Source organism: Pempheris klunzingeri, chromosome 12 (genome assembly GCF_042242105.1).
Source record: "Pempheris klunzingeri isolate RE-2024b chromosome 12, fPemKlu1.hap1, whole genome shotgun sequence".
In the NCBI taxonomy this organism is placed as follows: Eukaryota; Metazoa; Chordata; class Actinopteri; order Acropomatiformes; family Pempheridae; genus Pempheris; species Pempheris klunzingeri.
The window spans coordinates 8,399,495-8,425,850 of record NC_092023.1 but is presented as its reverse complement, the minus strand read 5'-3'; the positions used below and the strand labels follow the sequence as shown (position 1 = coordinate 8,425,850).

Here is a 26,356-nt window from a genome sequence, read left to right as displayed (position 1 = left end):
GTAATCAGGAAGAATTGCTTATAACAGAGGTATTGTTTTAGTCCTGCATCACAGCTTATCTGCTTGTGTCCAGGAAATGGCACACTGCACATTTAGACAAGGTTGCATGAGCAAAATCTGGCCGACTTCAAAGATTTGGTTTCAGAACACAATGTGCAATATATTAGTTTTGAAAACTTCATATTGCTTGCCAATTAGGATCCTGGGCATTTACTTTATATCCTAGAGGAAATTATGAGCTTCAGATATTTCTAACAATAAATGTTCAACAGCATTTGTGATCCTTGGCCCCTTACATAATTTATTAGATAGGCCTATTCATCCATTAGCCCTCTGCATCAGTTATGGGGCACTTGGTGTGTTTTTGCATGTCTCCAGCTACAGACTCTTCTCTTTCCTTCAATCCAAAACAAGTTAGGAAATATTATTCAGTAGTTTATAAGAGATGCTTCCATCTCCTGCATTCCTAACATTTGGCAGGCAAATATGACAAAAATAGCCTCAAATCTTCATGCAGCAAACGTGTCTGTTCTTCGTCTTATGATTCTTTGTCTATTTCTTGTCTCGTCTTTATACAAATTTACTAAAAATGTGGTCCAAAGTATTTTATTGACTCAAGTTTAGCTTCTAAGGTGCCTCACCCCACCCGTCTATCCCAACGGGCAAACGCAATAAAAATGTGTGCAGCCACAGAGTGAGAGTGCACCGTCATCATGTTTCACTAAAGGACAGCTCACATGCGACCCTGCTCACCACCTTCCTGTCTGTCTGTCAATACTTACGTGTATGTTTTTGGAGATGGAGCAGGAATCAATGTCACATCACTCCCCACACCCTCACATATGTACGGACAAGCAAAACACGTGGACCATCCCCTCCTCCACACATGCAAATCTCAAGGGTTTACTGACTGTTTACTGTTTCGTTTCTCACAACAACAAAAAAAACACAACTAAACTATAATATGAATGCTTTTTTTTTTGCATAGGTGTAATGTATTTCAGAGAAATCAATAAAACTAATTAAATGAATAACGAAAGAACTGACACAATTTAATAAAAAGGATTGTATTGTTTGTATTGTCAAACTGCACTACTGCATAACATACACAATACAAGTAATTTACTGACTGTACAACATGCCATTATGCTTTTTTGATAATGATAATAATAATAATAATAACAAAAATGATGACTATATATATGTACACAACTCTGTTACAAGTTATATTCATTACTTGTGTCCAGATAACAGCACTGACAAAAAAACAACTATGGTCATCGTCATCTAGGATCTAAAAAATCTTGATTGAAAGAAACACAGTTAAACACATCATCAGAATAAAGTACTGCTCCCACTACGGCCGAAATTCGGTGATAAATGCAATAAATTAAACAAGAGAACAGTGGAAAAGTTCAAATGTCACCCTTGAAATGTAGGGGAGTCCTCTTGTGGAGGAGGAGGAGGAGGGGGGGGGGGCGGGGGGGTGTATCTCAGATGCCTCTGCGCGACTGAGCATGCCTGTCGATTGTATTTCTCATAGAGGAGGAAGCTTCGTCACTCTTTTCTCTCATTCATCTATCCATTCATTCATCCATCTTTCCATCCCGTCTTCAGAACATCCCAGTGGTCTGCAGGAACACTCTGCCCTCTGAAATCCACAAAGAAATACAGATTAGTAAAACACAGATACAGTTCTATACCCTCTATTGAAATAAGTTGTAATACATTAAGACAGACCCCAGTGACTGTAACAGCGGGAGGATAACTGCTGTCTGATAGTATATTGACATATATAACATATTGAACAAGGTCCTTTGGTCCAACCAAAGATCGTTAACAAAAGATCGTTATTAAGTAAGGCTCAGTTAGAAGTGTTTTTCATCCCCGAATCCTGTTTTTGGCGATAAAACTTCCTGGCACAAAGGAACCACATCTTGCCCTGCTGTCTGACAGACAATTCCCCCTTAAATGATTTATTACTGGGTGTTAATTATGCAAATGATGTCCAAACAAACTCGTCACGAGGACAATTAAGACAGCCGTTAATTAGTGGCCAGTTCTCTTCTTGCTTCACTGACATTCAATTAAAAATTGCCTTTGAACAAGCACGCTTTCTGGTACAGCGGCCGTGGCACGGCGCGGAGCAGAGGTGGGCTGGAACCATGCTCTCTTTTGATGAGGCCGTGTTAGAGATCGTGGCCATTTCTTTTTCTGTCTGTTTAAGGGTTACATGTGGGATTTTCTCATTAATCTATCCCTATGAAGACAACAATGTTGGCAAAAATAAATATATTAAACGCCTGTCTCCATTAAAACGGTAGCCCCGGCGAACAGCCTCACGCTTCATTTAATTCTGTTCAATTTCTCAGGAGCGGTCTCCCTGTGAAATCTTTGAAAAGCCTTCCAGCAGACTGGTCAGTTAAGCATCAAAAGCTGGCAGTAGGTGAAATTATGAAATCTGTTGTCTAAGCTGTTAGGATAGGAGCTCCATAAAGCTCCAGCAGGTATATATCACAGTTTACTTCTCAATTCTAACGGTGAAAAGGCATTTTAAAGTGAGTATGACTGTCTGTTTACCACTGCCAGTAAGTAAATTATTCACACAAACTTGGTGCAGTGCTTTCACAAACCTTAATGCACATATCTCTGCTTTTAAACAAATACATCCATCCTTTTTTTAAACGAACCAGATGAAAAGAGAAAAGGTAACAAGCTCACACAGCCAGTATCACTCATTTCATTTCAGCTTCAAAAGTTTAGGGTTCTTACTTAACGTGAACATTATTATTCATTACATACATTATTATTTCCTTTAAGTTGTCATTTGGTGACAGGAGCTTTTCTACTCTTCCGTCTAAAAACAAGCAACATTTTTTATTGAATGGAATATGAAACAGTTTTCAGGAAGCGCTATTCATTATCTGGACTCTTGTACCTTGTACTGTTGCCTTGGTGTCCAGCCTGCTGTCATCGTGGTTGCTCCCGTCTGCGTCCTGGGTCACAGATTCCGTGTGAGGAGGCGCTGCTGATGATTGATGGCCTGTAGTTTGGTCATTAATTAATGAAGACACTTAATTAGAGGCAAATGAACAGCCAAGGCTATGTCGCACTGAACGCTTGGTGACATTTAATATGAAAATGAGAATAACGCTGGCTGCCATAACTTTAAGCTCAATTCTGAGACGAAGCAGAAGGTAACAACTTCACGGTCTCTCCGACAGAGTTTCTGTGTCTGTACCTGTGTGTGTGCTGGCGGTGTGCAGCAGTGTGTGCTCTGCCTGATCACGGAGTTTGACCTCCTCCTCCAAGGCCTCCTGTAGTCTCCTCTTATTCCTCTTTTCCTTCTTCAGGCGCTTCTGGATCAGAACTGTATGGAGAGGAAGAAGAAGGAGAAAGACAAATGACAAAGGGTGTGAGAAAAGTTTGCAAGACAATGTGCTTCTAATATTTTTATACTTGACTTCATTTGTATCTATTGTTGAAGGAATTGTTTATTATATTTCTGTGCGATCTTGCTGCTTCCTGACCTTCCTGGATCTTTACATCAAGAGCTTTGTGGCGCTTTGAAGGAGGGTAAGGTAGAGTGCATGGAGCGTTTGTTAGGGTTTGAATGAAATATTAATTTTATAACTAATAGTAAGTGAGGCTGTGACGCCCAGTTAACTAATAGTAAAAGTGTGGCATACTTTACAGGAAATCAAATCCAAAGTGTTCACAGAGGACGTTTGACAGATTTGTGACAAAACTGAGGCATCACTGCTGGTCTGAATGATCAAAACAGCTTTGTGAACATGCCAGTTTTGATTTAGTTTGTAACATGCTGCCTCCTGCAGACGCTCTTTCTTGACTTTCAAGTTATTGGACGTCCTGTCAGCTGAGAAGTGGATGTGACCAACTGTGTTTATCTGCACAGCAGAATTGTCAGTGTTGATGAAAAAATTAACACCATGCCAGTGTAAATTCATGAGGAGAAATTTAACACTCATAGTTTTGAATAGTAGCTCTGTAAGGGAGAAAAATGACACTCCAATCAACACTTGCCAAGGAGTATAATTTTCAAGGAAAAATCTAAAGTTACCACTGACAGATGAGGAATTACGCTGATGTTTCTGTAAAGTCTAGCTGAGCAGTTTCTCCCTGATATGCTGTCTGCGATGCTTGCCATGGTGCGACCTACCTCTGTTTTTCTGTTCCATGCTGAGCTGTCTCTCTAAGGTCTCCCTGAGCTCCCTCTCTCGGACCAGCTCCATCTTCAGCTCCGTCCTCTCCAGCTGGTCCTGCTTCTCCTGCGCCCGGGCGTTCTCTATGGCAACCCTCAGCAGACCCTGCTTGGAGACACACAAGCCACACACATCAACAGGTTACACACTGAACAGCAGCCACGACGGATGACAGATGTCTGTCTTCTTCAAACACTTCAAATCTATAGCAGACAAAACCCTTACTTCATCACCGCTTCATTAAGATTAAAGTAATTTAAAACGAACAGTTAATATAGAAAAAGAGTACGTAAGCCACCTCACTTTAAAAGGAAAAAGATCTCAAAGAAATGGGCTCTTCCTCAGGCAATGTTTTAGCCCCGGTGTATAAATCCTGGATTTACTAATACAGCAAAAGAAAAAAAAAAACAAATATGCTTTTTTACCTCATGAAAGTCAACTCTGATCTTTTAACTACATGCTAAAATGGAACTGCCATCACATCAGGGTCAGGTGAGGTTAAAAAAAAATGTTTTTTTCCCCATGTGAAAACCCAGCCAGTGAGCGCTTTCATTGTGACTCCACTATAACAAAGACGTGTAAAATCTGAGAAGCAGGTCAGCACACGCCCATCCCAATTACTGCATATCCTAAATGTCTGCTTCGTCTGCTATTTACCATTTCAGGAAATCCCAAACAGTGGCTCATCAGCCTTCCTATTCATCTGTGTAATAATAATAAAGCGCCGGCAGAGCCTCACCTGGATGTTCGTAAGCAAGGTCTCTATGGAGGACAAGCCTTCCGGGAAGATGAAGGGAGTGTGGTGGAGACCTGCTGGGAGCTTCTGTCCCGCAGGGTAAGACACCCTCTCACAGCCCTCCCTGCCCGATGGGGGTTTCTGGTAGACTTGTCTATCACAGCTCTCCCTGGTTGTGTGACTGGCCATGGAGCTGTTATCTGGAGGGCAGAGAGACATTTTGAAGTCTAGTGGGTAAAGTCAACATTCATCTGGTTGAATCCGTTGAACACAAAAGGTTACTGTAAAATTGCGGCCGTATTCTATATTCTTTTAAACAAAACTCTCGAAAAAGGCCAAAACCGGCACTGAATTGATGATAGCCAAAATCACCAAATCTGCAACTGAAAATAGTCCCCAGTAAATGCACCGTTTACTCATGTCTCAGTAATATCTGCTAAAACCCAGCTGTTTGAAGAAAATGAAAGTCATAACAGTGGTAGTATATATTCATTACTTAAAGTCTCATGTCTCCAGTGAGGACAGATGGGCTTGGGGACAGACAGGGTAGGGAGGTCAGATGGCATTAGGATATTGTTTCGGTTTTCTTGGGTTTTGTTGACAACAAGAAATATAGATAACACCAGCCAGCTTCATCTTTTACGCAGTGATACAGTAGGTGGCTTTACTTTAGAAAATTCACATTTTGAAAGTTATACATTTAAACGTTTAGTGCATTTATTGATGCAAAGGAGTCTCAAATAATTATACATTTCTAAAACACCTGTTTCCACCTGTTTTCTTAGTCTTTTTCTTGCTCTTAAAACTTCATACTTTCCACTCCTCACATTTTACATCTTTGTTTCTCTACTTTTTACATTATATTATATAACATCCGTCTGGCAGGTGCTTTTGTCCGACCGACTCAGGGAACGGGGACAAGACAGTGATTTATCTTTCCCTTTTCCTTCACTTCCTCCCGTAAAGGACTTTGAAGGAGCTGTTTTTTTAAGTGCTGTGTAAATTAAGTTTACATACCGTCTTTTCCTGTGCCACTGACTAACGTGAGCAGCTTCACTACCACCACCACCAACATACTGCTATAATATACCGTCTCCAAGCAATCAGGTGATTCTTTCAAATCTGCAAATGATCATCATTCCAGCAACAATATGTAACCAAGGTTGAATGCAAATTTGTATAATTTATAGCTTACAAATACCATTTACTTCATATCTTGTAAACATGTCAAGCCCAACAGTTAATAGGTGTTTACACTAATTAATGCGTGTGTGTACACATACGCAGAAGTCCTGGTTTGGGGTTTTGAAAATGTGGTTACCCTTTATTAGATGGCACTCTGCCTATTGATAATGCATCACAGCTTGACATCTCCCATAAAAACAGCTAAGAAGCTGCATTATGGATGACCATCTGTTTGTAAACCTGAGAACTGCGTGTTCCCGATTCGTGACAGTGGGGGAGATGAAGATTAGCCATTTTCTGCATTTTTTTTCCACATCAGGCAGTTGCTCGCTTTATGCGTTTACTGTCATCTGAGCCACTGAGGACGAAGACGTCCTGGGAGTCCGACGGTTACTGGAGCAGAGACGAGTGTGAACGTGCGATGTGATATCTGGCACTTTTCTCTGTCTGTGACAAATGACAGTGTTTTCTCCACTTAGCTGACCACAGCATCTTCTGCTCCAAATCCACCCACCTCCCCTTCTCCGCCTCGGCCTCATGTCTTGGCAACTGTCACATTCAAGGTGTTTCACAGATGAGAAGCAATACCCACCCCCTCCCCCTCCTGTTTCTCCCTCTTTCTTGCTAAAAGCATTGCTCTGTAGAGAAAGGTAATTAGCAGGTGCTGGCGAGCTCAGCGGAGGGCATCCAACTACACTCCCGTGGCTCACATACAGACACACACACACACACACACACACACACACATTCGTAGCCGCTGAAGTGCGCAGTCAGCAGCGTGGGCTCCCCAGGCTCCTTGGATGTGACTGATCCTTTATTGAGTTACTGTTTTACGCCTACTTTACCTCACACTCACACACACGTTTGGCATAGATGCACACACACACACACACACACACGGCTGCCAGCTCGTTTGATCATTTACCCATCTTCCTAACCAAGGTCACTGTCTGTTTTTCTCTTTTCTCCCAACTTCATCTCTCTTATTCCTCTCCCACCCGTCCCCAGGGCTAATGAACTTCACCACATGAAGACTGCCAGTCAGCGGAAGAGAACGGGAGGGAGGGAGGGAGGGAAGGAGGAAGAGAAAGAGAGAGACAGAGAGAGAATAAAATTCTGCTGATGTTTGGTTAATGGGAGTGAGGTGTCAGGGATGGCCTCTGATCTTTGCTGCATGGATACGTTGTTCAAAGACCACTGAAACAGCACACACAGCCAAAACTGACTCACATACACACACACACATACACTAAGAGATTATCATACAATGGATTGACAGAGTGACAGCACTGAAGTGTGCTTTGAAATTCTGTTCAATCCACGATAAACCTATTCTGTGATGTTGTAGGTCAAACACAAAAGCCTGCGATCCAGCAAATGTACATGCATTTCATTTGCATGCAGCAAAATCAATTGGAAATCAATTGCATAAATGCAATGTGTGATGCATGGCATTCACGTTGTTGGTGCCATCACTGCTTTGTCAATACGTTCACAGATACCTGACAGCATCTGAAACCTTACCTGGGAGGCCTTTGTGATTTCTAGATTCGATTACTGAATAATGTGATTCAGTATTAGAATACATTTACACAGGCGCGTGCACACACATACAAACTCTCCGATTCTCTCCCTCTCTCTCTCTCTCGTTGTAGATTTCTGCTGACTGTTTGTCCTTGAGCAGTCCTCATTAAGCTAATGCAAACCTCCCTGACAGAGAGAACCAAACAACTGACGTTGCAGCGCCGTGGCAACGCGGGCCCTAACGACAGGGAGGCGGTCGTTATGCAGATGAGGTCCAGCTGAGAGCGCGGGAGGCCGCCTGGCTCGTTAGGCCGCGGCCCGGCAAATGGCTCGCTAATGTAACACTGCTTCCTGGTCTAATGGAGCCCTGTTTTGCAGAATTATTTGTCTTTGCTCGCCGTGGGAAGCCAGTGGGGCCACCGACAGCGGGGAGAGGAAGAGGAGGAGGAGAGAAGTGGTGAGACAGTGAATCCATATTGACCTGTTACTGAAATATGTCTTTCTCTCTTTCAAACTGTTAGAAAGCCTTTCTCTTTTAAATAAATAGTGTTAAATAAACCATCACACACTTGTCACAAGTGTTCAAATCCATGGAGTACAAATGATGACATAGATGGATGGATTGGATGGAAACTGAACGCTTGTTGTACTCTATTGACAGACTGTGTTCAAAGGAAATTGATTTGTCTGCGAAATAATCATTTCTCATTAATAATCATTAAATGATTAATGACTGCAACTAGAAATTCTCAGAAAACAGCAAGAACTTGACCTTTGAAGAGAAGCTGACGTTGTTCAATAAATGTGTGTGATGTGAGACAGTTCACGCTGCTTTTAAAACAAGACACCTGAATACGAGATAGACGTTAGAATTTGAAGATTGAATTTGTGATTTCTTTAACTTTCCAGATCCAATGCTGACCAAAGCGATTCAAACATAAAAGTTTATCTCACCTCTGTCAGTGTGACCCCTCTTGTTCTCCTTGCTGTATTCCACTGAAGTCACATCGGTCTCTCTGGCCCCGGGCATCACACCAGGGGAATGTCCCAGCACACTGTGACTTGAGGACAGGCCGTCATCGAGTCGGTCTGGAATGAAAATATAAAAAGCCAAAAAGATCATTACTCATAAATCCCTCACAGGTATTGATGCACCTAAAGCATCCTTCATTTTTGTGACAATACTTTCGTGCTTTCTTGCTGTGGACAGATCACACAGGTAAGTACGTACGTGTGGGCTCTGCAGTGCGTTCTGTGTGTGACGGTGAGCTCGACACGCTGCTGCTGTGATTGGATGACATCTGAGCTTCCTCCAATGAGGGAGAAGGGGAGGGGCTGTCACGCATTCGCTCCTACCAAACACCAACAATGATTATCGTATCAAAATCAGCTGAATATTATGGCTTATAAAGTACCAAACATACAAAGAAGAAAAGAAACTACAAAACATGAATCAAACTTTAGTTTTATGAATCCATTTTGCCCCTTTTAAGGATGTTTTTTAACCTAAATTTAAACAAACAAGTTGGATTGGATAGTGAATACAAGGGGCAAATATAATAGGTACACGCTTCCATGTTCTTGGTTACTTGAAGTAGATGGTTTAAGGAATTAATTCACAGTTCATAGTTCATAGGCATTCTGGATCTCTGTCTTACTCTCTGTCTATTGCAATTTAATCAATTTATTTAAATCAGTTTGGAGTTGAATACATTCAAATAAGTTATTTGAGGATAGCACACCAAGTTTGGTGAATTTCACGTCAGAGTCAGAAGCTGTCTTTTACTTTATACAGCTCTTTTGCTTTAGTTGTCACCTAGCCTGTCTCTTTTTTCAGACTGCAATCACAGAAATTAAACATTCTTATGGAATAATCATTTTTATATGGTAAAACAGATGTCAAAAAAGTTTCTTGGCTTCATTAAATTTTATACAAATATGTAGCCGCAGCATGTTGGCTTTGCAGGGCTTATAGTCCAAAGAAAATGATAGTCTTGGAACGCCTTGGGGTGACATTATGTGATTATCATTGGTGTTTACAGCAAAATTTGGCGCTCATTTCATTAAGCCTCATAAACCATCTTTGGGCCTCAGCCCAGTGTATGAAACACAATGGTCAGCATCGTTAAAATTATGACTGGAGTTACTTCCTGCGACTGATGAGGACATGGTGTAACGCTTACAATATGAAATTTTTGGTAGTATAAAATCCCTCCTAACTTTCTTTAATCATGAAACCATGGGTGAAGCTACTGAAAGAAGAGACTGTTTTTAAGCAAAGTGGCCAACTTGGCTAAGAAGGTCAGAGTTTATGTCCGTCTGCAGGATACCTAAAATGTATAAATAGATGTAGGATTGGCCTTAAGCCAAGGAACAACTGATTACATTCTGGTCGTCATCCAGAAGTTGGACAATTACCGGTTTTTAGCCACGACCTTTGGAGAGATAGAGAAATAAAAACTTGATTCTAAATTCTGCATATAAATGATCAAAAGATTAATTCATCTTGAAATTTAAGGGATAAGAAAAATCAATCAAGTTGGTGACTTACTTTATTCAGTAATGCCTCTTGTTTTTTTTTTTTTAGACATCCCGTTTTGAAATAACACTTTTACGTAAATAAAACTCAGATTTCATGTCATGAGTTCCTGAGTGTCACATGGACACGATTACAGGGTGGTGGTCGGATCCACCGGGCTGATGGGCCTCTGAGTTCACCTTAATGACGGAGGTGGGTGCCCTGGCATGGGGCTTGGCGTGGAGCTGCGCTGCGTTGGCCATGCTGGCTAGCGTGTTCAGTCGGTTCATCTGGCCCATCGCCATGGAAACGGAGGCCGGCGCCAGGCTGGCAGGGATCAGAGGATGTGACATCATCATGAAGGGCAACTGATCCAGAACTGGTCAGGGGGGAAGAGAATAAAACAGAATAGAATAGAGACGTATTAAGGAGTGAGAGCACAGTAGAGTACGGTGAGAGTCTGTGAGCTCAAACCAGCAGCTCTGTCATCAAAACCTTACATGCACCCAACACTGTGTGTACCGAACTGAAAACCCACAGCGTCTCTGGTTCTCTGATGACAGGATTGAAACTGGACACCAATATCATTCCTCTGTGGTGTCAGTATTACCTGGATGATTGCTCTGCTGCTAAACCACGACTCGAAAATATGTGTTCATGTGCGTGTCAGGCGACGAAAAGCGAGGGGAGTGGAAGAAGACATGACGGAGAAATACTGCTCATTACAGCACAAACTTATAAAGACAGTTGTCCTCAAGATGCATTAAATTTTTCTGGTGTGTGTCACCTGCAGAAACACAAATTCAGCCTCTCTGGAATTGAGACCAACGAGCTAACTTTGCCTTCAATGCCCTCTTTGAATGTTCTTGACGATAATCCAACACGTTTTTCAGCGGTTCAAACCAAACTCTTATTATCTTGGCCAATCTGTTGTTCGCATTCCTCTCTTTAAGACAAGCATCCACTATCTTTAAAGAAAATCCTTCCTCTCAACAGCACCCTAGGCGGTTGTTGCAGTCCCTCTATTCATGAAACAAACAATCCTGTTGGGGGGGAGAAAATGACATAAATATTTATCATTTAATAAAAGGAAAAACAAAAACAAAAGAAACACAGGGAGGAAGTGGAACAAAAGAAGCTGATGGCAGTCCTGGTGCTGGGCCAGCAATGCACGCTGGGTAATTATAAACACAAAGGAAAAAATCTTGGACTCTATTCTGCACAATTGTCACAAATAATAGAACGAGTGCATGGAAACAAAAAAAAAAAAGCTATCCAAAGAGCAGAGATGAAATAGAACAAATAATGGAGGGAAGGGAGAAGAAGAGAAAAAAGACAGAAAAAAAAAGAAAGAAAAAGAAAAGGCAAACTAAAAAATAAAGAGTGAGGTGTTGACTTTATGAGTCGGGCTCACTGGACATATGTGCAGTGCTTTGTGCATTTGGCAGATTAGTCTCTCACTTGCCCAGAGCAGAAACCAATCCAAACAAAAGATCTGTCTGAATGGAGCTAAATAACCAGATGCTCCGACAATCAACTAGCAGCCAACTCCAAATATTAAGCCTTGGTTAGAAACCAGCGCTCCACTTTTGTCACCCCCCCACCCCCCACCCCCACCCCGCCTCACCCCCTCCTCCAACCCCACCCTCCTCTATAATTTCATTTTCACTCTCATTCTCTCCTTCTTCGTCGCTCTGTTTTTACCCCTCTCTTCACTTTCTCGGCCCTCCCATCACTCTCTCTTATGTTTCATTAAAAAACATCAAAAGTCAAAGTGCCTCTCTTATGTTTATCCAAACAAACCATTACTGTAAACAAACAGTTACTGTAAATTTCCCAGAAGATCTTGTTAAATGCAGAAATGGCTGCTGCCCGCTCTTCCCCAGCCCATAAGGTGTCACACTCAGCATTTGTGAGTGTGTGAGTGTGTGCGTGTGTGTAATCTGAGATTGCCTTTGTAGTGGTTAAAGCTCTGGTAGGGGCCCATCCTTCCCATAAGGCAGTGGGTGGCGGTATGGAAAAAACACATCGTGCTTATGAGTGTATGTATGCCTGCGCTGTGTATGTGCGTGTTTGCATGTGTGTGTGTGTGTGTGTGTGTTTCCACTTGACTCTATCATTAACAGTGATTAAGCTTTACAGGTTTATAATGGCTGGTGGTAACCATGCCACCTAACTGTGCACAGATGCTGGCAGTCGCAACTCAGTGTATACAATGGTAAACAACGCTTAAGACAGGGACTGTTTACTGACACGGGTGAAGAAAAAAAATGGACGTGCACGCGCGCACACACACACACACACACACACACACACACACGGTCAAATCCAAAAAAAGGAGTAGTAAGCTAAAGCTTTACAGTTCATTTACTTTTTTCTCCTTTTAATTTATGAAAAACACAAGGACAAATTCTTCTCTTTCATTTCTGCCCCAAAGCCGTGCAGCACGCCCCACATAAGTGTGTGTGTATGTGTCCCAGGTTGATAGCGTATTCCACACAGACCTCCATAAGCCCTGTCATCTGTCTAAACACACTGATGTTGCTTTAACCTGTCGATAACAGTGGGGGCAGTGCGTCCGACTTGTTTGTGTGCGTGCATTCATGTTTGTGTGAAAAGGCGTGCGTGCATGTGCGTGCGTGTGTCCGTTCCGCCATCGATTGTCCAGCATTTGTCGTTTGCATTCAGGATAGTGAATTAGAGAGAAGACTATTGATTTGGCTTCAGCCTCTCATCTTATTCATCTCTCTATCATCCCGGTGCGCTTGCTCTCATCCGCCGGTGCTCCATTTTTTGCTGCCTGCTCTCCTTCACTGCAAAGCCACGGATCGGTGGCAGTGAAGGGAACAGTTTTTAATAACAAAGGACTAAAAATTATACCTGGACGAGTAATGAGTAGCCAAATAGATTCATTTCCAAAATGAGGTGATTCTGTGCTTTCCTGGGACAAAGAGATGTAACTGTAAATTAGGTTTACTTAGCTCTGAAAAGACTTTCTTCCAGTAAATTCTGAGCTGATGTTACTCAGTGTGATGACCAATGCCGTGTTGAGGATGAGTAACAGAGCTTGTTTGGGTCTATGCTGTCTTGATGTAATGACTAATATGTAGTAATGATTTGCTGGAAAGATTTTGAGGATACAGAGTGGATGAGCACTGAGTTGTTCAGGATGCATTTCCTGAATCTCAGTGAATCCCACAAGTATGCAAGCAAATCCCGGCCTAAACACATAGTCGCCCCTACAGGCGTTTATCACAGCCACAAACACAATGGAAAAAAGGCAAAAATAGTGATAAATATATACAAGTTATAAAAAAACAGCTCCTTATGTTTGATGGTTTGGATTACCTGACCCAGATGTCTATTTCTAATTCAATCTGAACAACTGACTCATTGCTGCTGTAGTTTGTTTTTCATTCACCGTCTCTCAGAGGAAACGTACAGGCACCAGAGGTGATGTCACATCCTGGTTTTAATCAGCTTGGTTCAGCAGCCGCACATAAACACAGCTGCGCAAGTCATATTGGCTTGGCATCGCAGATGTGTACAGACAACAACGGTGCAACGTGTTATGCGGGTGCAATTAAAGATTTCTCATGCACGCATACGTGTGTGCGCGGACGGGCAAACGGATGAGACTCACCCAATCCGGGGTTGTGGTCGCCGTTTTCTCCGTTTGGCCCGCCATGTTGTTGGTTGCTGTGGTAACTGGCCATCGCCTCCAGCTTGATCTTCTTGGCCAGGGCAGACAGATCTGAGAGAGAGACAGATATAGAGAGGAAGAAAAAGAAAAAGGAGGAAAGGAAGAAAGAGAAAGAATCAATAAGAGCCAGATCAATGGCCCCGGTGGAGGATTAGAGCAGTGGGTAGGCAGGAGGTTGTCATGGGAAGACAGAGGCCAGCCATTCATTCTGACTGCACCGCTGCACTGCCCGTTTAGTCTGCCAGGGAGTCAGCAGCGATAGGAACAAGCCAAGACATTCATCTCTCCCACACAGGGACAATCACATCCCACAGCACACAACACAGGACGACACTCAGCGGCGGCAGCAGCTCCACCTTTCCGCCATAAAGCACTTCTTCATCAGCATAAATTAGAAGCACCATTGGAGAAAAAAGGTGAAGATACTTTTTAATAGGGGTTGTGTACTTTCTGATACTACGAAATGGAGCGTGACAAAATGTGGCAGGAGGGCTGAGCCACATTTTAATTTGTGTCTTGGACCTCTGGAGGTAGTCTGACCCACAGAGCAACCTTAACCTTAACCATCTTATGCCACAGAAAATTAAATATCTCTTGCACTAATACAGACAAACACAGTGAATTATTAAAGTTGGACAAACCGCGCAACTGTGCAAACACCACAGAGGAAATGCAAACAAACCATAAGTCTTAATTTCCTGATCTTAGATACATCTAAACATTTGCAACAAGCTGAACTGCTGACTGGTTTTTTTCTTGCACGGTGGCTGTCTGAGGTGAACAGCCTGTCTGTCCAAAACGTAGACAACCACAACAAATTGTTCCTTTTCTTCTCATCTTCACTTTTTCTTTTTTCTTCCCTCTTTCCTGCTCTCCTCCCATCCCCTCTCCTTACTTTACCTTTTCAAATGTCAGCATCACAGCGGGACATAAGCCACCGTGTTGCATGTGTGTATGTGTGAGTGCACGAGGGCGAGAATAAGAGACTAAGGAGGATCACATCAAAGATTTTCCCTGCCTTTTACGCTCAAATGTCCTCCCTCTCTCTGTCTCTTTCTCCCCTCTCATGTGGCCAGTTCTAATCAGTAGCGCTGACATTGCCGCCGTGCCCTCTCCTTTGGTGGAAAAAGACTCTTTTCCCACTGAGAAAGATGCTCTTGAACACTCAACGCATACACAACACACACATATACACACACACTCAAGCACCTTTGAACAGTGAGAGGAAGCGGAGCTAACAGAAAATGGCTTCTTTTGAGGCGGGGAATGAAAAGATCAGGTTGCAGTGAAGAGCACAAAGCCAAGGGCAACTTTGAGAGCGGCGAGGTGCCAACAATTACTTTTCTCCCTTTCTCTGTGCTTCAAACACACACACACACGCACACACGCACCCGCATTCACACACTACAATAGGGACTCAAACACACAACTGTTTGTGACAAGAACAAGCAGCACCATGGCCTTTAGCAGGCAGTTGACTAAGACAGATTCTGACATTACAAATAACAGCTTTTCCTTCAGACACATGAACATTTTTGCTCAAATTTTCACCTGCCTGCTGCTACAAAACTTGAAGAGACGATTAATGAGTTCGAGTGCGACTGACACTAGAAGAATGGGCCACAAACATATTTTCATTTCTGCTTATGCTTTTAAACATTTTTAGGGACATTATAAAATTGATTTCAAAGAGGTTTCATTAGACATCGCGATGATGAAACATCATGACTCTTATTCAGCTTATCAGAGGACTTTGTGTACTTATAATTCAAGAAAAAAAAAACCTACTTGCAAGTTATGAGCTGTTTCTAATGTGTCAGCAGCGTGTATGCTAATTTTATTCATCAACACACAGGTAGCATCCCAGAACCCCGCCTCCTCATACTATTGATGATGGGTAAAGTGTGTCATTATGAGGGTCTGCAGAAAAAACTAGAAAAACCGCCCCATTGTGCATCTATTCTGCTTAAGATACCTGTTCTTCCTTCAAACTGATGGAGCAACTCAGCTGGTTGCCAGGTCACTGCCTTCACTCTCCGACAACAGAGAACAAAATCTGAACTTTAGGAACAGCTCCTCTGAGGGCTGAAGCAACAATATGGCACTAATTCACTCTTTAAACAAGCTCCTACAGCCAAGAGAGGGATTTCTACTGTGACTTCTGTACAGTTTTGGAGACCTTATGAAAGGTTTGTGAAAAAGGGGGATTTAGAGAGTCAGAGAGGCTTTCCACTTTTAATGACTCTTTGATACAGAAGACACTGGCTAGTGAATTGAAGGGATTTGGCCGTGTTTGACTCTTTAATGTGATTTTTTTTTTATTTAACTATAATTTCTAGTTGAAAGATGATTCTACCATATTGTATTTTACAGAATTATTTGAAAAGAGAAATGTGTATTTCACTGGGCTACACTAATATGAAATTAATTTTAACTTTACAATAAGTAGTAATAGCATATGTGTGCATTTACTGGTAAAGACAATTTATTGACAGTTACGGACAAAAATCTTCATAAAATGAACTGAACCCAAATGATTGTATTTGTCTTCCAAATAACATCAATATAAATTACACATCATTTAATTATTAAATTTGATTTAAAAGGTTTATTGAAGGAGTAAAATGTTATTTTTGTTGTTGAATATATTATTTTCCCTTTAATCTTGCATGCAAAACTTACTTTTTAACTTTTTATTCCACATGTTTAACCTTTACTTACATACATGCTGTATATAACTACATATATGTATCAGTAACTTCATTTTTCTATTAATACATCCATTTCCATGTTCTCCTCATTACAACTTTATGTTCCCACAATGCCACTGTGGTTGGACCCTGACTCTGATCATCATTATTAATTAATATTATTTGACTATAAAAGTGTGTAAAGAAAAAAAACTTCTTTTTCACCAGACTTCTGTAACTTTAGTTGAACAGATAATCTTCTGCGTGATTGAAAACACTAACATCTGTATTCCTGGTGCATAGACTTTCTCCCTACAAGTTTTTTTATTAATATGCAGAGTGAGGGCACGAGGTACGGATCTGACTGAGATCCTGATCAGGACAATTTTTTGTGATTTTTTTGTGTTAAGCAAATAAAAATTACTAGAAGCAGTAAATAGGGAACGAGAATTTGTCAAAATCAAAAGGTCATTGCTTTACCATACAAAGTAAAAGGAAACTTATATAAGAGGAAGTCGAATTTAGTTTTTTTTGTTTTTTTAAATTGCAACTTTTGTACAGTGGCAAAGTAGTCAGTTTAAGATGCACAATGGACCATGTGGATCATATTTAAACAGTGTCAGACATTATTAGTATGATGTTGTTTCTACTGCACATGTGTGAACCAGGGTATATGTGTAGTGTATGTGCATGGTGAGGCCTGGGTGGTCACCTGCTGGAGGCATGATCCCAGCGTGCAGCAGACCACTGTGGGACAGCATGTGGTGAGTCCCGCCCTCTGTCACACTCTGCAGCCTCTTGGGCGGTCGTCCAGGCCTCGAACTGCAGGCAGAAAAACACAAGCTAACGTTAGTCATTAGGCAGTTTAATACTTTATTCCCTCAGTCAGAAAGTTTTTCATGCTGAGACTGAGATGGGTGGCCTGGTTAGAGAAACTGTCCTTCAGTCTGTAAACCTCTGATCCTGCTGAAGTGTCAACAAGCAAAACACTGAAACCTGACCGGTTCCAGGAAGGCTGCTGTACAGCAAATCTGACCTCCCTGTGGATACGAGCAAGCAAAAAAGGAGTTCCCCTATGGCATCAATAAAGCACCTCATTACTGTTCAGCTTACTCATTCATTTGTTTGCTTATTAAATGTGTTTGCTCGCCTCCTTCCCTTTCCATCCCTTCCTCATTTGGTCATTCATTCCCTTTTTCCCGCCATGTCACAAATTTCCTCAATAAAGGCTGTGACTACAAGCAGATTCACATGGTTTGATTGAGCCGGGCATGCTCAATCAATCCTAGAGGAAGTATGTGAAAAGCTGTCAGACATCACTTTGGCTCTGACTAAACGGTGTGAATGTCCTGACAGGGGAAATGACACGGGCCACATCAGGCTTAATGACAACCAGCGCAGCTCATCTCCTTTCATACCAGCTTGACATTGGATCGCATGAGCATGTGGACAAGTGTGCATATGTGTCTGTGAATCAAAATATGGAGTGAGTGAAAGAGGGGAAAAGAAGAAGGGGGGAACGAGGAGACGCAGAAGAAACAGAGAGAACAATACAGATGAAGAGGGAGATGGAGGGGAAGACGAGGAGATGTGAAGTGAGAGCAAAAGATGGGTGAGACCGAGAGTGAAAAAAGGTGGGAAAGAGTAAAAAAAAAAAGAGGGAGAGATAGACTAGCAGCAGCAGCAGCTTCCTAGCGTGGGGTGTCTTTGAGCAGATTTTAATTAGAATCTAATCCAGCCGTCATTAAGGCCCCATAAACGAAGCTGTCAGTCAGGAGATTAATGGCGCCTTATTTGCATATTGCATATAATTCATCAATTACCCAGCAGAAAGGACCAATCCCCTGTTGACACACCCACTGGCTGAGAAGGGGGGGGAAGATGGAGAGAGACAAAAAGACAGAAAGATTGTGTAGTCACTAACTGTGGGAGAAAAACAGGTAGCTTGTGTGCGCGCGTGTGTGTGGTTCAGTCTGGTGTGTGTGGTTGTGTGTGGTATGTGTGTGTGAGTGTGTGTGTGTGCGTGTGTGAAGTGTTCAAAGGTTAATTTGATGAGCCGATGAGCTCCACAGTTCCTGCCCTCGGTTTTAATGAGTTGTTATTATTGTCTCTTATTATGGGCCCAGACCGACTGGGATGTGACAGCTGACATCAGATATCACACACACACACACACACGCACACACACACACACACAGGCACGTAGACAGTGAGAGACACACACACACACAGGTAGACACATATTCACACACACAATGACAGACAGACAGCAGGAATGTGCAAGAGGGATGGATGTGTAGATGTGTGTGTGTGTGTGTGTGTGTGTGTGTGTGTGAGTATGTGAAAGAATGTGTTGTTTTTTTGGAGGTGGAGTGCATTCACATCACACAATATTTTTTTGTAGTGCATATAGAGAAGCATACTGTGCTTAACAAAAGCAGGAAATGTATTTTTAGGTCTCAAGTTTGAAGGTAAAGCGACAGTTCCACTGCAACTGCTGTTGAAACACCTCACATGAACACACACACACACACACACACACACACTCACACACACACACACACACACACTAATGCAGAAGCAAAAACCAGTGGGGGGAAATAAAATACACAGAGACCAAAGACTGTGGTTGGTTTTTACTGCAGCCACTTCCCTTTCCCTTACTACTGTTTATTTGTGCACACTAATTAATGGCTTCTGTGTGTGTGTGTGTGTGTGTGTGTGCCTTTGTATATGTTGCGTTTTAGGAGGCATAAAGAACTGGAACCTAATTTTGTGTTTAGTCTGCAAGTGTGTTGATACATCAAAGTGACCCGTAGAGGGAGGTCTATGTGTGTGTTGTGCATGCGAGTGTGTTTTGTCAGTGTATGTGTGTGTGAGGTTGGAGAGCACCGGTTCCCTGAGGTAGGATTAATGAAAAAGCCTTTCATGGAAAAGTCATCAAGCTGAGGGGATGGAATGAGAGAGAGGAGGGGGAAGAGAGAAAACAGTGCATTGTGTGTGTGTGTGTGTGTAAGGTGTGTGTGTGTGTAGAGGAGGGGGTGTATGGCTTATGACCTCTTTGTCTCAAACTTTAATTAAAATCTCACCCAGACGTCCTCCCTCATGCCAACGCTGTGACCACACACACACACACAAACACACACACACACACACATTTTTTTACTCTGTACATTGAGTTCTGTCCTCCAAGCTTAGCGTGTGTGTTACCTGAAACATGAAACGCCAAACATGGCAGCTGGAGCTTAGCACAGGTGGAACAGAAACAAAACATAACAAAGATGACAGATCTCTCTCTTCCTCGCTAACACACACACACACACACACACACACACACACACACACACATACACACACGCACGCACACACACGCACTGAGGGGAAAGAGAAAAGTAATGAAAGAAGAGGAAGTGTTACAGTCAAAACAGTGGAACAGCTACTGGCTTGGAGGGACTGAGGTGCTGATAGGTAGCAGCTGTGTGTGTGTATGTGTGTGTGTGTTTGTGTGTGTTTATATGAGTGTGTGTAGGAGAGGGAGAGGGAGGAAAAAAAAAAAGAGAACTAGCTGAAACAAGATTTTGTTTGGAATACATTAGCAGCGGTTTACAGCTCCCATGCTCCCATCCTTTCAATCTGTGTTTATCACACGGGTTTGTATTCGCCGTCACGGTCCGGTTTGATAAATCATATCGTCGTCGCTGTACGCAGGAAGACTTATGCTGCTGGTTAGGGAAGGCAGGGAAAGATTGATGTTGTGATCTTCCTCTCAAATCGGGGGCTGAAAAAGCTTTATGCGCCATTGTTATTAGGAAAGCCTGTGTGATGATGTCATGAAAGAAGCAGGCCGGACAGCACACACACACACACACACACACACAGTCACACACACATGCACACAGGACGTTTGATCATGGTAAGAATCTGATCTCCTAAACTGATACCGCCTTGCATTCCTCTCCCACATTCCAGGGTCAAGATGATGTCAAAACTGTGTGTGTGTGCAAGTGTGTGGCCGCTTGTGTGTACTCTATTAAAACCTGTCATAGTGGAAGACATGGAGGCCCCTTTCTATCTCATCCTGCTCTTCTCTATAAAACATCAAAAGAGTGCGAAGGTTAAAGTTGAGCTAATCACCCCAGCCTAACACACACACACACACACACACACACACACACACACACACACACACACAGTCCTTCTCCCCTTCATCTTAACGCTGGCGACTTTGACAGTGAGTTATGGCATGGCAGTGGGGCTCGGCTTTGAGGAGTCCACCTTCCCACACACACACACCACCGACTTATTGCTGCCAACTTGCGCGGCCGAGGTTTGCCACAGAGAAACACAAAGAGACGGCTTTTGTTGTACTCTGCGGGCCGCCTCATCTCATTTATCATTCATCATTTGACTTAACTAACTTTTTTTGCCTCGTGTTTATTATACACCTGCTTCATATTTGACTCTGCGTTCGTAAATGTTGTTAGAGCTACAAAGAAACACTCAGGTCATTTTCCAACAGATCCCTTAAATGGTCAGTTGACCTAAATTTACCATAAAAAACAAATTTTTTCCTTTTTACCTATAGTGGTAACTACTTTTTTGCTTCTGCCCCTATACAGTGAAGGTGAATGGAGTTCCCTGTAATGCTGGATAATCTACTTAACACACTATTTCTTCACAGGTAGGTCCACTTCCACTTTATTGGGCTGGAGGCAGAAATCTTAGAGGCAGATATGTCAAATTGAGGGGAAAACAAAGCCAAAACTATCTGCATGATTTATATCAAGTATTACTATAAGTGGCGAATAATAAAAGATATCGTTTCATAATTTAGATGAACTAACCCTTTAAAGTAGCATCGCTCATGAAACCCATATCTTGTGCTACTTTCCAGGCCTTTGTGTGTAAAAAAATGTTCACATGCACAAGTGTAGAAATGTGCTGTTGTTAACTATTGTTAGTAACAAGAGATCTTGTACTTCGGCACATTGTATTACTTTTACGTAACATGCTGGGGGTGGCATTTGTGTGCTCTACACAAATTATACATATATATCTACAATATATGCACACACACACACACACACACACGCCCAGTTTGACCTGAGCGAGCTGTTTGATGTGTGTTCCTAACAGAGAATGAAACTGTTCCTTTGTGAGGGAGAAAGAAAAGGACGGAGGATCAGGTTGCCTCCTACACGCCATGTTCTCTCTGTGGAACTAATGTCATTTAGCAGCAAAGCCAGCAAACACACAGGCGTGACCATGTGAGTTTGTGTGTGTGTGTGTGTGTGTGTGCGTGTGTGTGTGTGTGTGCGCGTGTTAAGAGATGAGAGTGTGTGTTTGTGTGCCACCTATGCATGACTTATAACTAGACTTTGACTGAGGGTGAAGTCGGCCCGTCTTCATGGTTTGATGAGGCAGTGGTCAGTGTGTGTGTGTAGGTGAGTGTGTGTGTGCATTCGTGTGTGGTGTGTGCATTCGTGTGTGTTTGTGCACAGCAGGAGTTAAAGAGTGAGACAAAGAAGAGCAGGAAAGACAATGATAAACAGAGGACATTTTTTAACTGGACATACTGAGCTTCAAAACGTTTTGTTTTAATCTTAAAAAAGAACCGGTGAACGAACAAACAGCCAAATGAATAAACAGCAGGGATCCATGTAAAGTCTTCTGTTAGTCATGTTAAAGTATCAGACAAGCCTGTTATTTCTCCTCTAGCCTGTCTGACTGCACTGGACTGGAGAATAATAAGTGATGGCTGTCTTAATCAGTAACAAAAACCTCACTGAGGCCTGACGCTGTCAGAGAGCCGTAACATCACATTCTCCGAGACGCTCTTGAATCTTGTGGGTTTAGTCGGCCGGCCTTCCTGCTTTAACGATCTTGAGTCCTACTTTTTACCTGCCACTGTATGTTTCTCCATCCACACAGGGGATTACTTAGAAACATCTAGTGCAGGAGGATGATACTAATGGCTACCAAAGCACATTTGAAGCCTTCAGACAAAGAATCACAGAAGTCGTTTGAAGACTTCAGACGAGTGATGTGTTCAGATCTCATTAACTAAAGGCTGTTTGAGTGTTATGTGGATAATTAGAGACGGCGGAGGCTGTGTATTTTCAGCGGTTGTAGAACAACATTCCCATTAACACCTGACATAGAAGAAATCCCAAAGCAGACCAGAAGATGCATCTGATTTAGTCTTGGTTGGAAGGCCTCAAATGCTTTGGGGCACGTGTTCATCATGGAGCTGGAAGCTGATTCTCACAATAGTTTGTTTCTTTTAAGACTGTCTCTGGTTTTGCTCAACAAGTCGAAGCTTGTATCAAAAGCTAAGACCTGGTGTTATAATCAAAACACAGCTGAAAGATTAAAAAAAAATAACTTGAACAATTTGTCCTACACCCAGGAAACATAAAGAAATGGAAATAAAATAGAATGTACATTGCAAAATCCATTTTTTATGTATCTATCTGTACATATCTTGACACATCCTGTATCTGAATTTAATGGCAGGTGTAAATTGGATCATTCATGCTCCAAGGAGCAGGGATTAACTATCAAACAATATAAATTCCCCAAACTAAGGCTAATCCACACACTCCTCTGGATTCAAACCCATGCTGTTATGAGCATGTGGTCCGCACAACAGCAGACTGAGGCACCAGGAAACCACAAATCCCCACCAATTTAGCCCCCTTTATCCAAACATCTCTGTGGTGCACTGGATTGATGACCCACGTAGTTGGTCACCATCGGAGTTCTGCAAAACAGCTCATTTGCATAATCGCATCATAAATACCGAGAATTCATTTAATCATCTCTCTCTGTTCTGATGCTCAGGGCTAAAGAGTGTTGATATGATAAGACAGCGAGTTATTAAGGAAGGAGAGAGAGTAGGAGGGAGAGAGGGAGGCAGAGAGGAAGGAGAGCAAAGGGATCAGTGAGTGAGTGAGTGAGCTTGTCCTGATTTAAGCTGCCGCTTGGGGCCAAATGAAAATTAATTAATTTCTGTGAAGAATCAATTTCTCAGAATGACAGTGTCAGATTCAATGTGTGTGTGTATGTCAGAGAGGAAGAGAGAGAGGCTGCGTGTGAGTGTCAGAGAGAGCGAGAGATCATATCCTATGATAACATGACAAACTTTTAAGTGTTTTTTTTTTTTTTTAAATTGGGATTACTAAAATTCATTATCGTCAATACCATCATCACCATCGCAGCGTTTATCATCCGTTAAAATGGTAATTAGTGACAGGCCTAGCAGCACTAATGTGGTAAATAAAAAGGGGTTAACTGGACCTCCAGTCAGCCAGCATCAAAGGGTACACAACTCCCAATAGGAACAGATCATATTTTAAGAAAAACTGACTTATGGAATATTCTTTTAAACCATGTAGGCTACTTTATGTGTTCAACAGTGTCTTCTAGAGGACTCTGTTAGCCTTCAATTTAGAGGACTCTCTGATATCAGTGTAAAGCCACAACCACATCCTGAAATATTACAGAAACATTGTGATATATAAAACATAACTCCACAAGCTCTCTGCAAACTAATAATTATCACTGACACACAATTTGCTATATTACTTATATTTTGTGCATCCTGGAAGTTTGATCATGCCCCATCAGATAGACGGTATAAAGGTGTGTAGAGGTCCCATACCTGCTTCAGACGGCCCCACCTGCTGCACCCCTCCCTTCATCATGCGCTGCCATCAACTGTATTCAGACCGGGTCACGCTGACTCACCCCCGCCTCCCCTCTGCTGCCCCCCCACATTTGACTCACCTTGCGTTGGTACAGTCGTTGTAGAGCGTCTCGAAGTCCTGTCTGGAGATGAGTTTGCACCGGTTCACCCCGGGCTGGATGGCCCCGAGCCCCCGCAGCACCCGGACCTGCTCCACGTTGCACACCACCGGGGCAATGTCCAGCCGTTTCAGCTTGGTGTAGACGGTGTGGAGCCCGCCGACCAGGTGCTTGAGAAACACGTCGAAAGCCTGGGGCAGGCAGATGAGCTCCTTGTCTTTCACCGTGAACGAGGCCAGCTTGGCACCTTTCACCTCCACCAGCCTGCACTCGTTGTTTTGCGGCGTGCTCTCCACGGGCGACGGGGTTGCGTACACGGGTTTGGCGCTGCTGGGCACGGGAGCTCCACCGGTCTTCATCGGGGTCCCGTTCGGAAGTAAGAGGTCCGCCCTGAACTGGTGAAGCAGCGCCGGGTGCGCCACCGGAGGAGCCGGGGAGGACGCGGCGGAGGTGGCCGCAGGTGGCGGAGAGTTGGTGGCCGGAGAGACGGAACTCGGCGCCGGGTGGTGCCCGAGTGGAGCGGCGGGGAGCAGAGTCGGAGCAGAGGAAGCTGCCATGGTAGTCATGTCCGAGAATTAGATCAGAAGTAAACTTCAAAGTGAACTATTTTAACAAAGTAACTTCGCGGAAGAAACGCAGCTGCTTTGCGAGAGGGGAATGCGCATCGAGTGAGCCGAGGAGGAGAGGGGGATGAGAGAAGAGAAGAGAGGAGAAGAGAGGAGAATAGACGGGGTCCGTGTGCGGAAAAACAGATCACATAGTTGAGTCAGAATGAGAGGAGGCTTGTCTCCGAGCTGGAGATGCTCCTGTCACATTATCATAAAGAGGAGGAGCCTGGGCATGTTCTTAGAGAGTGAGAGACACTTTCACAGAGAGGGGGAGAGAGAGGAGAGGGAGACAGCAAAGATTAGCCTACATAAACTTTGGATAAGCCTATTTATGAACGCCTAACGAAAAGACACTTTAATATTAATGCTTCTGATGGGACTTAGCGTGTCTGTGGCACTCAATCTGTCTTATTTATAAACCTTCATCACTGTAATCTTCCCACAAAACCGTTTTGGACTAATAGTTGTATAATTATGTTATCCCTGAAAATGTCATGATCTGATTACTGTAGTTATTTCGTCTTGAGAGCTGTTATTCTCCATGTGTACGTGCTAGTTAACATGGATAGGAGACTTTATTAAACATGACTGTACGAGAGTGATTTGGAATATAATACAAAAACAGAGACTTCAGAACAACGCTCTTTCATTCATTCATTCATTCATTCATTCATAATAGTTGTCAGATAAACAGCTGGAAAACACAAATATTGTTCATTTCAGTGTCTCACATCAATGTCATAGTGAAATCTGAAGTATCTCCATGTGCTCTTTACGCCCATTTTAAATTAAATCAAGAGTATAAATATAATATAAATGTAGCCAAGCCTTATGATGGCCTGGGTATGGAAAAGAGGGGTTCTGTCCTTTGTAATGATTTGTAATAGTTTTTTTTTTAAAAGATAAGAATGCAGACATAGTGAAATATAGGGGGAAAATACCTGCCAAATTAGTAGGACATCCATGCTTGATTTAATTTTGTGACTACAGCTGGATAAGCCGAAAAATTATACGGTAATCAGGTGACTTCTTAAAGGCTGTTCAACCTCAAGTAATTTGTGTTGCGCATTATTCCTGCCGGGTGCCGTTGTTTTATCTTCACTGTACTGTTGTTTACGCTCCATAGCGTTGTGGTCTTAAATCAACAAAAATCTGAATCTGAATCTGAATCACCGGGATCCAGAAAGAGAAATGAGAGACTGTACAAAAGCTCATAAGGGGGCCAGTAACCTTGGCTTGACAAATTGACCTCTTTACCTGTTCCCTGTACTGCTTCCTCATCCAGTCCACACACACACACACACATACACACACACACACACGCACTCCCATCATTTACATATGGAGCTCGCAGTCCTTTCAA

At 42.7% G+C, this 26,356-nt stretch overlaps 1 protein-coding gene across 2 annotated transcripts; it reads right to left on the bottom strand.

Moving 5' to 3' along the window:
- Positions 1 to 1,145: 1,145 nt before the first annotated feature.
- Positions 1,146 to 25,103, bottom strand: dachc (dachshund c). Of its 2 annotated transcripts, none has more exons than XM_070841015.1 (11): positions 24,368 to 25,103; positions 17,292 to 17,401; positions 13,830 to 13,940; positions 10,387 to 10,565; positions 8,900 to 9,020; positions 8,623 to 8,757; positions 4,963 to 5,159; positions 4,181 to 4,331; positions 3,242 to 3,370; positions 2,939 to 3,043; positions 1,146 to 1,651 (listed from the first exon to the last, which is right to left on the bottom strand). In XM_070841015.1, the coding sequence occupies exons 1-11, from the start codon at positions 24,949 to 24,951 to the stop codon at positions 1,614 to 1,616; spliced, it is 1,860 nt and encodes a 619-aa protein (XP_070697116.1). In that variant the 5' UTR covers positions 24,952 to 25,103; the 3' UTR covers positions 1,146 to 1,613. The 2 variants fall into 2 exon arrangements, with proteins under 2 accessions (XP_070697116.1, XP_070697117.1); XM_070841016.1 differs by having other exon boundaries at positions 4,181 to 4,328.
- Between the last annotated feature and the right edge of the window lie 1,253 nt (positions 25,104 to 26,356).

Bases quoted from the DNA above. Each gene is read 5' to 3' on its own strand.
- dachc (XM_070841015.1), bottom strand. From the start codon at position 24,951: ATGACTACCATGGCAGCTTCCTCTGCTCCGACTCTGCTCCCCGCCGCT. The intron at 10,566-13,829 runs GTGAGTCTCATC...CCCCCTGACCAG, and splicing joins CGACCACAACCCCGGATTGG to TTCTGGATCAGTTGCCCTTC. The intron at 5,160-8,622 runs GTGAGATAAACT...TCTGCCCTCCAG, and splicing joins GAGGGGTCACACTGACAGAG to ATAACAGCTCCATGGCCAGT.